Source organism: Danio rerio, chromosome 15 (assembly GCF_049306965.1).
Source record: "Danio rerio strain Tuebingen ecotype United States chromosome 15, GRCz12tu, whole genome shotgun sequence".
Taxonomy (NCBI): domain Eukaryota; kingdom Metazoa; phylum Chordata; class Actinopteri; order Cypriniformes; family Danionidae; genus Danio; species Danio rerio.
In genome coordinates, this window is record NC_133190.1 from 5,750,074 (window position 1) to 5,765,000 (window position 14,927).

General features: G+C 33.7%; 2 protein-coding genes across 6 annotated transcripts in view; both read right to left on the bottom strand.

Annotated features, from left to right (window-relative positions):
* brwd1 (bromodomain and WD repeat domain containing 1) overlaps window positions 1-14,927 on the bottom strand; it is a 1,114,832-nt gene that overhangs the window by 708,746 nt on the left and 391,159 nt on the right. The window lies entirely within an intron of this gene.
* Window positions 1-14,927, bottom strand: part of atg16l2 (ATG16 autophagy related 16-like 2 (S. cerevisiae)) — a 94,398-nt gene that overhangs the window by 6,154 nt on the left and 73,317 nt on the right. For all 5 annotated transcript variants that reach the window (XM_073924344.1, XM_073924343.1, XM_073924341.1 and 2 more), the window contains one exon: window positions 4,315-4,416. In XM_073924344.1, coding sequence (XP_073780445.1) covers window positions 4,315-4,416 — 102 coding nt within the window. The remainder of the gene's footprint in view (window positions 1-4,314; window positions 4,417-14,927) is intronic.

The following is a 14,927-nucleotide window of genomic DNA, read 5'->3' on the forward strand; positions in this document are numbered from 1 at the left end:
ACATGTATGCATGTTGTGAACCCTAGAGGTGCATATAACTAACACACACACACACAAAACAACTGCGCCATTGACTTTAGACCAGCTTTAATTGGTCAATAGTGCAGTCTATTTCAGTTGCCTCAATATAGCAAAGTGCCTTAATCAAGTCTTCTTTTCACACCAGCACAACCATGGGTGAACAAAAAGGTGCAAATGAAGATGATTCCAACGACGCCAGGCTGAAACTAACAAAAACACTTACATCGTGTCTGACAATCACTTACATTGTGTCAGCATTGCACTGGGTGAATAATAGGATACATGCTGTTAAGATGACACCCCAGAAGATGGGTCAAGTAATTGTTTTAATGCCTAGTTCACATGTGTAGTTTTATGCCTAGTTCACACTACATTACTTTAAGCCAGATCTGAACCTTATTGGCAAGTTAACAAGCTTGTCGACAGATCGTGCTGTGATCTTGGGAAATTCATTGGATATATGGCACTCGGCAGACTTTATGTGTGAAGTAATGAACTACACATCAAAGAGGCTTGCTCATGCGTCGCCGACATCTCTCTGACGAAACTCCGATATCGACTAGCATGTTAAATATTCTGGAGCGACTTGACCCCACGCATGGTCAGATGTAGTGACGAGCTACAGCCAATGAGAGAGCTGTCATGGGTTGACTGGGCATTGTGTTCACGAGCTCAACAGAATTGTCTGTGATTGGTAAACTCACACGGAATCTGCGCGTGTAGAAATCTGCAGATTTCCGCAGATTTTTAATCCATCATTGAGTCTAGTTATTTACTTGTATAAATTTTGATTTATTCAGTTTTTATGTTTAAATTGTTTATCGTGAAAAAACAAACATTACATCAGTACAGATAGTTACATATCCTTCTTTTTCTTTTTTTTACAAAAGAGACAAAAAAATAATAACAAAAAAAAATATATATATATATAATAAAAAAGAGAAATATTAATAATAATAATTATAATAATAAAAGAGGAAAAGAAAAATAGAAACATGAGTATTAAGTGTACTGAAAATTACAACCAAATATCACAATCAAATGTTCAGATACATTGTCAATGTTGAAAGTAAATATTTACAATTAAACGGTATAAAATGGTATCAGATAAAACAAAAAAGTTTAATTAATACGAAATGAATTAAAAAGGGAGGGAACTCAGGAGAGTGCATCTATTAAATGGAAGGCAATACCTTAAGAGAGTTAAAGTAAGTTATAAAACAATGCCACTTTTTAAAGAAATTAGTTTTCCCAGAGCATCTAACCTTTTCCAACTTGCAAAAATGCATGGTATCTACAAGCCATTGGGATGTAGTTGAAGGCTTATTTGATTTTCAGTGAAGTAGTATACGACGCCTGGCTATTAGTTAGGTTAAGGCCAAAACATCAAGTTGTTTATAATTAAATTTGGACCAAATCTTTGGAACCCCAAAAATGGCAACATCAGGGGATGGGTTTATATTTACCTGCAACACCTTGGACATAATTGTAATAAATAATTAATCCAATAATTCTGTAATAGAGGGCACATAAAGAACATATGACTCAAATTACAACTTGGTGCATGACATCTGTCACATCTGTCATCGATACTGGGAAAAATTTCAGATGGCCTGGTTTTTGAGAAATGGACTCTATGAAAGACTTTGAATTGTATCAAACTAAGCCAAGCGCAAATTGTACTAGAACGTATTCTCTGCAGTGCACCAAGCCACCATTCTTCCTCAAAACATATTCCCAATTTATTTTCCCAAGATTTTTTAATTTTAGTAAGAGAACCATCATCCAAGCTCAAAATGCACCCATAGATTTTAGAAATTTGTGATTTGTGTTGCGGGTTTAGTTGCAGTAGCTCTTCCCACACCTGTAGTTTAGGTAGGGATGGGTAGCCTGAGAATAAGGTAGCAGAGCAATGTCTAGCCTGTAAGAATCTAAAAAAATGGGATTCTAAAGATTTATTCAGTTTTTAAATTAATTTCACTAATTATTATTGTTATATAATAATAGCAATATTCAAATGTTGATGATTTATTTTCAATACAGTTTGTTAAGTAATATTTTCTATCTTTTAGTCGATATATTATATGACAGACTTGCTTTGGTTACTAAATAACTGGATCTAATTGGATTTGCATTGTACACATTAAATAAAAGTTCAAAATGTATTAGTTTTATTAGTGACTAAATAGTTTTTAGTTATGATACTTCTAAAATTATTCACATTCAAATATTTACAAAATTCTTCGCAGCAATAGCAAAAATGTCTGCAGATTCTGTCTGGCCTTAGTGATTGGTCATCGATGCACTCACTTCAACCTGCGTACACAGACACGAAAGCATGTTAAAGCCCATCTATCAGCTGAACTGTGCTGATATACGAGCGATCCATCTGCTAACAGATCAGCTGATTGACGATGCTTTCAAATGGTCTCTTGATTGCTTTGAGAGATTTCAAGTGCTTCGTTTCAGTGATGTCATCATCACGCAAGCAGCCAATAGTGTTCTGCTCTTTTTGATTGCTGCTTCCTGAACATTTAATTCGTTGTGGTTTGGGGGCTGAAAAGAGTTGGGTGACTAGAGTTGTTTTCAGATTGTGTAGTCTGTGACTCTTTTTTTCTGTGTTATTTCCATAGAGTTGCTTAGTGTGAAATATCACATCGATTTAAAGACCAAAATTCAAGTCATTAAGGGTGCTTTCACACCTGCTGTATTTAGTTCGGTTGAATCGCAATAGAGTTTGTTTTCCCCTTTGTTGGGGTTCATTTGGGCAGGTGTGAATGTAGCAATCGTACTCGAGTGTGCACAAAAAAACATACCGAGACCTCCTTGAAGAGGTACTCTTTTAAACAAACTCCGGTTCATTTGTGATGAGAATATGATCCGAACTAAAACCAACCCAACCGCAAAAAGTACTGCGCCTTTTTGGACTCATCCAGCTGCAGTAGGCCGATGCGCTGTGCATTATGGAATGTGGAGGAAAAATATTTGTTTACAGCGCTTTGCCAACATTTTTAAATTGGGAAAAACATTACCTGATGGATCGCTGGTGATATTTCTGGAAGATGACCATGTCGCAGTTTAGCAAAATGAATTCAAGCCTCCTCCTGAAGTGACTTGCGATGTCCCTTCGCCGTTTGCAATGCATTAAAAATTTGTTTTCCAGCCACAGCCGCATTTCATTCTCGAAATGTTTAGACTATCTACAAACTAAACAAACTATATAGTATACTGTGAGCAGGTATACGATTTGTCAGCGCAGTAATCCCTCCATAGTAAAAAGTGATATTTTGTGTCTGCCGTTTCGTTTACTTGTGGGAGTTCCATTGGCATTTTCCCGCACGTGAATTCTGACCAATAGAAAAGCAGTGTAGGAAATACATTCAACAACATCTGGCCAACGAGTGATGTGGATTATGTCAGATGACTGCATTTTGGTTCTTTTAAACTGGTTCGGACCAAAGCAATCAGAGTGGTGTGAAAAGGACCCAAAGACGGCAAAAATGCTACAATTTATCATTTATTGCCCTTGGTCCAGACTAAATGAAGTGAACTACAGATGTGAAAGCACCCTTAGTCTAAGGGTGCTTTCATACCTACACTTTTGTTTCGGAACGTATCTCGTTTGCCCAGTTAGCGCGGTTTGATTGGCATATGTGAACAGGGCAATCGCACTCTGTTCCGCGCCAAAGTAATCGCTCCGAGATCGCTTGAATGAGGTGGTCTCGGCTCGATTGAAACGAACCCCGGAGCGGTTCGATTGCAGTGAGAAAGCGGTCCGATCCGAGCGCGGTTATATCACAGTGTTTTATGGATATGTAATTGGCTTACGGCTATATGAAGAGAGAATTATGAGTAGGGCGGGAAGTTTCGCGAGTCTCCGGATGCCCGCAAACGAGTGATGATCTCCTGGTAATCTTGCGTCTCCCTCCCGTTCCTCAAATAGTCTACGTCGCACACCCTCACCACAACGTCTCTCCTCAGATACGTAACGCGTGCACCCTGTCAATCACCACCAAACCTCCACCTGACAGCTTAGCGGGACGCTGCAAAATAAACCCTGACACTCTGACCAATGTAAGGAGAGTTTACTCGCACGTGACTTGTTTTAGCTCTTTTGGTCCGATTAGAAACTTTGCAGTGTGAAAGCGAACCGCACCAAGAGCAAAGAGCAACAATGTAACATTTGTAATCTCTGTTTCGGAACAACTGAATCGATTCACAGGTGTGAAAGCACCCTAAAGCACCCTAAATGCCACATTGATCTGCTAATGTTTTAATTCATCCCCAACTTACCTGTGCATGTCAGGAAGGTGTTTTTCCAGGTTTCCTGTGTTTACATTCCATATGTACACGGCACCATCTGCAGATCCAGCTGCCAGGAAACTGCCATCCGGACTGAAACAGAGAATATGTGACTGGTGACTTCAGACTAAAAGACTTTACTCTGGAACTGATTCTCTCTCGCTCTACAGATCCCTGAGGCAATTGATCTGATATCACATTCAATAATTGTCAGGGACCTAAAGAAGACATATTCAAAGTCTGTTCCTAAACCTGAAGAACAACCTTCCAAGACTGTACTGCCTTTAAAAGGTACCTTGTTCTAGACAAATTAGAAAACTGAGATTGTGTTATTATAAAATGAGGCCTGAAGAATAAGATGGTGGAGTCTATGAGCAGTTGAGGCCCCATTTCAGAGTGGATGCAGTCTTAAAAAAAAGTTGTGGTCAATAACCATTTGTACTAGGGTTGTAACGGTGCACAGAAGTTTTTGGGTTACGCTTTGATATGGGTTTGATGAAACAGGAATAAGCTTTGTTTTAAACAGGAAGAAGTGTTTTGTCACAATCAGCAACAGAACTGAAAAGCTTCTTGTGATGCAAAGGTACAAAATAAATAGAATAGGGAAAAGGAAGCTTAGGAATTAGGAGATTGTGTATTTAACTTTCAATCTTTGGGCATAACCCAGTCCTAAAACAACAGATAAACAGTATCTGTGCGTAGATTCAGTAAACTTCAAAACTGAGATCTCTTTTAATAAAAACTGAAATCTCTTTTGGTGTCCATTCATAACAGTAAGTGCAGTGGACAACAACTGTTCAATCGTATGTGTGTATATAGAGACTGGACGGACTTAAAACACTCGAGAAGAGATAGAATCATAGTTGTTTTTCATGTAAATGCAGTTGACAGATGTGCATAACATGCCAGCCTGATCTCACGAGAAAACATAAGTATTTTACGCTTTGCCAGTTTAGTGGCTAATTCGTACAAATTCGTACGAGCTCAGTTGTACGATTTTAAAAAGGCTGCGTGGCACCTAACCCCACCCCTAAACCCAACCGTCATTGGGGAATGAGCAAATCGTACTAAATTGTACGAATTAGATCTTACAAATTCATACGAATTAGCCACTAAATCAAAAAGTTACAAATTGCAGTGAGATTGTGTTGTGACATACATTCACATTAGGTATGCTCATAATAACCAATTCACTGATTCAACAGAAAGGGTGTGTTTTTAACGGATTAACGGTATTAGTTAAATGCTAAATTTATTTATCTTTTATTGGCTGCATAAAAGTGCAACACAAGTTTGTTAACTCGCGGGATGTGACATGTGCAACCACATATGCCTAAAGACATATTTTTCCAAAGAAGCAAAATGAAAGAAGGACACTGCTGGTCACAGCTCGAAACAGACGAGTTAAAGTCAAACCAGCGCTGATGCTGATTGCCTGTCCTGGATCCGCATTACAAACACTTGTTTGTTTGCACAACTGGAGAAAAAAGCCACAAAACAAAACTTTCTGAAATGTCCGCTGCTTTGGAAACAAGCCTACCTCAAGTCGGTATGTCTGGATTTTCTCTCCATTAGAGAGCGCTTTGGCACCTCTCATAAACACAACAAATAGGCTATAGTTGTGATGATTTAGTGTACAACCAACAAACCAACCTTTTTTCCATTAGAAAAATTACACATTACAATTTCTTATTAAATATCCTTTTTTTAAATAGCCTACATAATCTACGAATCAAACAAATCCCAAGATTTTCTTGATTTTTCCATGATGAGAACTCCACACCAAACTGTGGCTTTCATTTTATAGCTTTTAAAACATGTATGCAAATTTATGCAATATCATATTTAAACAACAAAACTGTTATATGCTATAGTATCCTATACCTTACAAAAAGTCAACATATGAGCCTTGTCATTGTTTTTCGTGTGCACATGAACCGCGAGTGAGAGGAAATAAAAGCACACAAGCTCTAAGGTAAAACCAGATGCTCAAGACATAATCTTTAAACTAATGACTTCTATTAAAATGTTGAACGAGGTTAATGATAAAAGAATTACAGCAAAGCATTAATGAAACGCCAATTTTCTGTGGAGTGATGGATTTGAGGTAGCCTGCTATTTCTATTTGATGGAAGAAAAAAAACATGATGAGAAAAACAGCCTATTAAAAAGGATTCAGTCAGTGTTTTCATTATTTATCATCAAAAAATATTTATCGTGAAAAATATCTAGGGCAGGACTATTTTATTTTTATTTATTTTATTCTTATTTTCTATTTCTATTTTAGTTTCCGCTGACTAATGGGTACCAAGGGTGCCCTTTTGATGGAAGTCAGAACTATTCGCCTACTTTGAATTTTGTATTCTTTTTTAAATATTTCCTAAATGAGGTTTAACAGAGCAAGGAAATTTTCACAGTATGTCTGATAATATTTTGTCTTTTGGAGAAAGTCTTACTTGTTTTATTTCGGCTAAAAGTAAAAGCAGTTTTAAATTATTTAAAAACTATTTTAGGGACAAAATTGTTAGCCCCTTATGCAAATTTTTATATTTGTCTGCTATTTATATTTGTCCGAAAAAAAAAAACATGATTCGTTTTATTAAATATATGTATATAATTTGCTCATTACAGACTTTTGAATGGCAGTGTAAGTAAATTATATAACAATATGATTGTGTTTCTCAACACTAATAAGAACTGGTTATAATTTAATAAAAATAATAAAAATAATAAAAATACTAAAATGTAATATGTTTAATTCGCTAGTTATATAGAATCATATATTGGTCGTAGTGTATGAGTGTCTGTGTGAATGAGAGAGTGTATGTGTGTTTCCAAGTACTGGGTTTCGGCTGGAAGGGCATCCGCGATGCAAAACAGATGCTAAAATAGTTGGTGGTGCATTCTGGTGTGGCGACCCCTGATAAATAAGAGACTAAGCCACAAAAAATAAAAATTATATATATATATATATATATATATATATATATATATATATATATATATATATATATATATATATATATATATATATATATATATATATAGTTAAAGTCAGAATTATTAGCCCCCTTTGAATTGTTTTTCTTTTTTTATATATTTCCCAAATTATGATTAACAGAGCGATGAAATTTTCACAGCATGTCTGATAATGTTTTAAGTCTTATTTGTTTTATTTTGGCTAGAATAAAAGCAGTTTTTAATTTTTGAACACCATTTTAAGGTCACAATTATTAGCCCCTTTAATTATTAATTATTTAGTCTACAGAACAGACCATCGTTATACAATAGCTTGCCTATTACCCTAACCTGCCTAGTTAACCAAATTAACCTAGTTAAGCCTTTAAATGTCACTTTAAGCTGTTTAAAAGTGTCTTGAAAATTATCTAGTAAAATATTATTCACGGTCATCATGGCAAAGAGAAAATAAATCAGTTATTAGAAATATGTTATTAAACTATTATGTTTAGAAATGTGTTGAAAAAAATCTGCTCTCTGTTAAACAGTAATTGGGGGAAAAATTAAACAGGAGGGCGAATAATTCTGACTTCAACTGCCTGATGTAAATAGACGATAAGTGCATTGCATCATATGATTCACTTAAATTTTTGCACGAAGTTGTACACTTAATATGCAGCGTGTCCACAGTTCATTTGAGTCTCCTGTTGGCAGTGAGCTGTTTCTACTGTTGGCTAATGGAGAAGGTGTTGAGTTATATGCCTGGCACATGAGAAAAAATGTTGCAACGTGAAGGTGCTGATGAATGATGAAGCAGCCATTAGGTACGAGTTTATGTCTCTCTTTCTCTCTCTCTCCTCTTTGAAGTGCTTTTGCCAGCTCCAACCATGAAAAATGCAACACCACAGTGCATTCGGGCCATAAAGTCTCCATGGAAACTGTATATGTCTATGCAGAGAGGTGCTAAAAGACTCATCTGTACGACTCCTTTCTCATCTCACATCATACGGAGTGTGTTGCATTTACTTTGTAACAATGCTGAGAAAATTGCAGGATCAGACTGTGCATGAGGATATAGTGGCTGTAAAGCCTCTGGTAGCACTTAAAATACTCAGGCGCCACATTCACAAAACATCTTAAGATTAAAAGTAACTCATCATGACTAGCTAATTTAGGATATAATTGGGTGTGTTAGTACTAAGAGTATCTTACAAAGTGTTCGGGGAAATAAATCTGTGACAGATTAGGAGTAGTGAAAAAGACAATCGACAGTAAGTCACGGTTACCCAATCCCAAACAATCATCTATCATCTACATGTCATCTTTGTGTCTGGACAAAAGTGGGAAAGCTGAGTTTATTTGCACAGATATGTTTTCTTACCTATCTTTTTTGTTGTTGTTGCTGTATTGAGCTTATCCCAAGTATCAGCCATGATTATTCTACTGTGTTAATTAAAAAGCTGCTAATACCCATATCAGGGTTCATACACATTTTTTTACTGCTAAAATTTCATGACTTTTCCAGGAATTTTATGACCTAATGTTTCATGTACCATTACGTATATTTGGTAAATAATTAAAAGAAGACAATGCATGTTCAAATTCCAGGAATTTTATGACCTAATGTTTAGCATTATGTGGTAAATAATTAAAAAAAATTATAATTTTACATCCTTAAAATAGCAAAAGTGGATTCTGACATCCCTATGACTATGATTAAAAATGTTGACAGAGATTTATGATATAAGAACAACAGCGGAGCATTAATTAAATGCAATATTTGTAGTGGAGCGATCGATTTGAGGTAGCCTGCTATTTATATTTGTCGGAAGAAAAAAACATGATGGGAAAAAAACAGCCTATACCGGTTCTTAAAAAGGATTCAGTCAGTGTTTTCCTTATTTATTATAATTTAGTTGAAAAATATCTAGGGCAGGATTTTTATCAGTTTTATTGGATAATGTTTCATGTAATGTTTACATATATGTGGTAAATAATAATTAAAAAAAACAATGCACGTTCAAATTCCAGGAATTTTATTGCCTAATGTTTCATGTAATATTTGCGTATATGTGGTAAATAATAAAAAAAATATTCTTTTACATCCTGAAAATAGCAAAAGTGGACTCTCACAAGCACTTAATGCTTTTGCGCCCTGCGCTTTGGACTTTGCGCCTAGATTGTTAAAATAGAGCTCATAATCTTTAAAATAATGACTATTATAAAAAATGCTGACAGAGGTTTATGATATAAGAACAACAGCGGAGCATTAATTAAATGCATATTTTCGGTGGAGCGATCGATTTGAGGTAGCCTGCTATTTATATTTGTCGGAAGAAAAAAAAACATGATGGGAAAAAAACCTATGTCGGTTCTTAAAAAGGATTCAGTCAGTGTTTTCCTCATTTATAATCATTTAATTGAAAAATATCTAGGGCAGGATTTTTATGAGTTTTATTGGATAATGTTTCATGTAATGTTTACATATATGTGGTAAATAATAATTTAAAAAAACAATGCACGTTCAAATTCCAGGAATTTTATTGCCTAATGTTTCATGTAATATTTGCGTATATGTGGTAAATAATAAAAAAAATATTTTTTTACATCCAGAAAATAGCAAAAGTGGACTCTCACAAGCACTTAATGCTTTTGCGCTATGGACTTTGCGCCTAGATTGTTAAAATAGAGCCCAGAATCTTTAAAATAATGACTATGATTAAAAATGTTGACAGAGGTTTATGATATAAGAACAACAGCGGAGCATTAATTAAATGCATATTTGTATTGGAGCGATCGATTTGAGGAAGCCTGCTATTTATATTTGTCGGAAGAAAAAAAAAACATGATGGGAAAAAAACCTATGCCGGTTCTTAAAAAGGATTCAGTCAGTGTTTTCCTCATTTATTATAATTTAAGTGAAAAATATCTAGGGCAGGATTTTTATGAGTTTTATTGGATAATGTTTCATGTAATGTTTACATATATGTGGTAAATAATAAAAATTAAAAAACAATGCACGTTCAAATTCCAGGAATTTTATTGGATAATGTTTCATGTAATATTTGCGTATATGTGGTAAATAATAAAAAAAAAAATATTTTTTTACATCCTGAAAATAGCAAAAGTGGACTCTCACAAGCACTTAATGCTTTTGCGCTATGGACTTTGCGCCTAGATTGTTAAAATAGAGCTCAGAATTTTTAAAATAATGACTATTATAAAAAATGTTGACAGAGGTTTATGATATAAGAACAACAGTGGAGCATTAATTAAATGCATATTTTTAGTGGAGTGATCGATTTGAGGAAGCCTGCTATTTATATTTGTTGGAAGAAAAAAAACATGATGGGAAAAAAACAGCCTTTGTCGGTTCTTAAAAAGGATTCAGTCAGTGTTTTCCTCATTTATTATCATTTAAGTGAAAAATATATAGGGCAGGATTTTTATAAGTTTTATTGGATAATGTTTCATGTAATGTTTACATATATGTGGTAAATAATAATTAAAAAAAACAATGCACGTTCAAATTCCAGGAATTTTATTGCCTAATGTTTCATGTAATATTTGCGTATATGTGGTAAATAATAAAAAAAATATTCTTTTACATCCTGAAAATAGCAAAAGTGGACTCTCACAAGCACTTAATGCTTTTGCGCCCTGCGCTTTGGACTTTGCGCCTAGATTGTTAAAATAGAGCTCAGAATCTTTAAAATAATGACTATTATAAAAAATGTTGACAGAGGTTTATGATATAAGAACAACAGCGGAGCATTAATTAAATGCATATTTTCGGTGGAGCGATCGATTTGAGGTAGCCTGCTATTTATATTTGTCGGAAGAAAAAAAAACATGATGGGAAAAAAACCTATGTCGGTTCTTAAAAAGGATTCAGTCAGTGTTTTCCTCATTTATAATCATTTAAGTGAAAAATATCTAGGGCAGGATTTTTATCAGTTTTATTGGATAATGTTTCATGTAATGTTTACATATATGTGGTAAATAATAATAAAAAAAACAATGCACGTTCAAATTCCAGGAATTTTATTGCCTAATGTTTCATGTAATATTTGCGTATATGTGGTAAATAATAAAAAAAATATTCTTTTACATCCAGAAAATAGCAAAAGTGGACTCTCACAAGCACTTAATGCTTTTGCGCCTTGGACTTTGCGCCTAGATTGTTAAAATAGAGCTCAGAATCTTTAAAATAATGACTATGATTAAAAATGTTGACAGAGGTTTATGATATAAGAACAACAGTGGAGCATTAATTAAATGCATATTTTCGGTGGAGCGATCGATTTGAGGTAGCCTGCTATTTATATATGTTGGAAGAAAAAAAAAACATGATGGGAAAAAAAACAGCCTATGTCGGTTCTTAAAAAGGATTCAGTCAGTGTTTTCCTCATTTATAATCATTTAAGTGAAAAATATCTAGGGCAGGATTTTTATCAGTTTTATTGGATAATGTTTCATGTAATGTTTACATATATGTGGTAAATAATAATTAAAAAAACAATGCACGTTCAAATTCCAGGAATTTTATTGCCTAATGTTTCATGTAATATTTGCGTATATGTGGTAAATAATAAAAAAAATATTGTTTTACATCCTGAAAATAGCAAAAGTGGACTCTCACAAGCACTTAATGCTTTTGCGCTTTGGACTTTGCGCCTAGATTGTTAAAATAGAGCTCAGAATCTTTAAAATAATGACTATGATTAAAAATGTTGACAGAGGTTTATGATATAAGAACAACAGTGGAGCATTAATTAAATGCATATTTTTAGTGGAGTGATCGATTTGAGGAAGCCTGCTATATATATTTGTTGGAAGAAAAAAAACATGATGGGAAAAAAACAGCCTTTGTCGGTTCTTAAAAAGGATTCAGTCAGTGTTTTCCTCATTATCAGTTTTATTGGATAATGTTTCAAGTAATGTTTACATATATGTGGTAAATAATAATAAAAAAAACAATGCACGTTCGAATTCCAGGAATTTTATTGCCTAATGTTTCATGTAATATTTGCGTATATGTGGTAAATAATAAAAAAAATATTTTTTTACATCCAGAAAATAGCAAAAGTGGACTCTCACAAGCACTTAATGCTTTTGCGCCCTGCGCTTTGGACTTTGCGCCTAGATTGCTAAAATAGAGCCCAGAATCTTTAAAATAATGACTATGATTAAAAATGTTGACAGAGGTTTATGATATAAGAACAACAGCGGAGCATTAATTAAATGCATATTTTCGGTGGAGCGATCGATTTGAGGAAGCCTGCTATTTATATTTGTTGGAAGAAAAAAAACATGATGGGAAAAAAAACAGCCTATGCCGGTTCTTAAAAAGGATTCAGTCAGTGTTTTCCTTATTTATTATAATTTAGTTGAAAAAATATCTAGGGCAGGATTTTTATGAGTTTTATTGGATAATGTTTCATGTAATGTTTACATATATGTGGTAAATAATAATTAAAAAAAACAATGCACGTTCAAATTCCAGGAATTTTATTGCCTAATGTTTCATGTAATATTTGCGTATATGTGGTAAATAATAAAAAAAATATTCTTTTACATCCTGAAAATAGCAAAAGTGGACTCTCACAAGCACTTAATGCTTTTGCGCCCTGCGCTTTGGACTTTGCGCCTAGATTGTTAAAATAGAGCTCAGAATCTTTAAAATAATGACTATGATTAAAAATGTTGACAGAGGTTTATGATATAAGAACAACAGCGGAGCATTAATTAAATGCATATTTTTAGTGGAGTGATCGATTTGAGGAAGCCTGCTATTTATATTTGTTGGAAGAAAAAAAACATGATGGGAAAAAAACAGCCTTTGTCGGTTCTTAAAAAGGATTCAGTCAGTGTTTTCCTCATTTATTATCATTTAAGTGAAAAATATCTAGGGCAGGATTTTTATCAGTTTTATTGGATAATGTTTCAAGTAATGTTTACATATATGTGGTAAATAATAATAAAAAAAACAATGCACGTTCAAATTCCAGGAATTTTATTGCCTAATGTTTCATGTAATATTTGCGTATATGTGGTAAATAATAAAAAAAATATTTTTTTACATCCAGAAAATAGCAAAAGTGGACTCTCACAAGCACTTAATGCTTTTGCGCTATGGACTTTGCGCCTAGATTGCTAAAATAGAGCCCAGAATCTTTAAAATAATGACTATGATTAAAAATGTTGACAGAGGTTTATGATATAAGAACAACAGCGGAGCATTAATTAAATGCATATTTTTAGTGGAGTGATCGATTTGAGGTAGCCTGCTATTTATATATGTTGGAAGAAAAAAAAAACATGATGGGAAAAAACAGCCTTTGTCGGTTCTTAAAAAGGATTCAGTCAGTGTTTTCCTCATTTATAATCATTTAAGTGAAAAATATCTAGGGCAGGATTTTTATCAGTTTTATTGGATAATGTTTCATGTAATGTTTACATATATGTGGTAAATAATAATTAAAAAAAACAATGCACGTTCAAATTCCAGGAATTTTATTGCCTAATGTTTCATGTAATATTTGCGTATATGTGGTAAATAATAAAAAAAATATTCTTTTACATCCAGAAAATAGCAAAAGTGGACTCTCACAAGCACTTAATGCTTTTGCGCCCTGCGCTTTGGACTTTGCGCCTAGATTGTTAAAATAGAGCTCAGAATCTTTAAAATAATGACTATGATTAAAAATGTTGACAGAGGTTTATGATATAAGAACAACAGTGAAGCATTAATTAAATGCATATTTTCGGTGGAGCGATCGATTTGAGGTAGCCTGCTATTTATATATGTCGGAAGAAAAAAAAACATGATGGGAATAAACAGCCTATGCCGGTTCTTAAAAAGGATTCAGTCAGTGTTTTCCTCATTTATTATAATTTAATTGAAAAATATATAGGGCAGGATTTTTATGAGTTTTATTGGATAATGTTTCATGTAATGTTTACATATATGTGGTAAATAATAATAAAATATATTTTTTTTCCATCCTTAAAATAGCAAAAGTGGATTCTGACAAGCCCTTAATGCTTTTGCGCCCTGTGCTTTGGACTTTGCGCCTACATCGTTAAAATAGAGCTCATAATCTTTAAAATAATGACATACAGTATATTATTAAAAATGTTGACAGATGTTTATGATATAAGAACAACAGCAATAACAAGGAGCATAAATTAAATGCATATTTTCGGTGGAGCGATGGATTTGAGGTAGCCTGCCATTTATATTTGTCCGAAGAAAAAAAAACATGATTCGTTTTATTAAAAATCTGTATATAATTTGCTCATTACAGACTTTTGAATGGCAGTGTAAGTAAATTATATAACAATTGTGTTTCTCAACACTAATAAGAACTGGTTATAATTTGAATGAAAATAATAAAAATAATAAAACTATACAATGTAATATGTTTAATTCGCTAGTTATATAGAATCATATATTGGTCATGGTGTATGAGTGTCTGTGTGAATGAGAGAGTGTATGCGTGTTTCCAAGTACTGGGTTGCGGCTGGAAGGGCATCCGCTATGCAAAACAGATGCTAAAATAGTTGGTGGTGCATTCTGCTGTGGCGACCCCTGATAAATAAGAGACTAAGCCACAAAAAATAAAAATAAAATATAAAATATA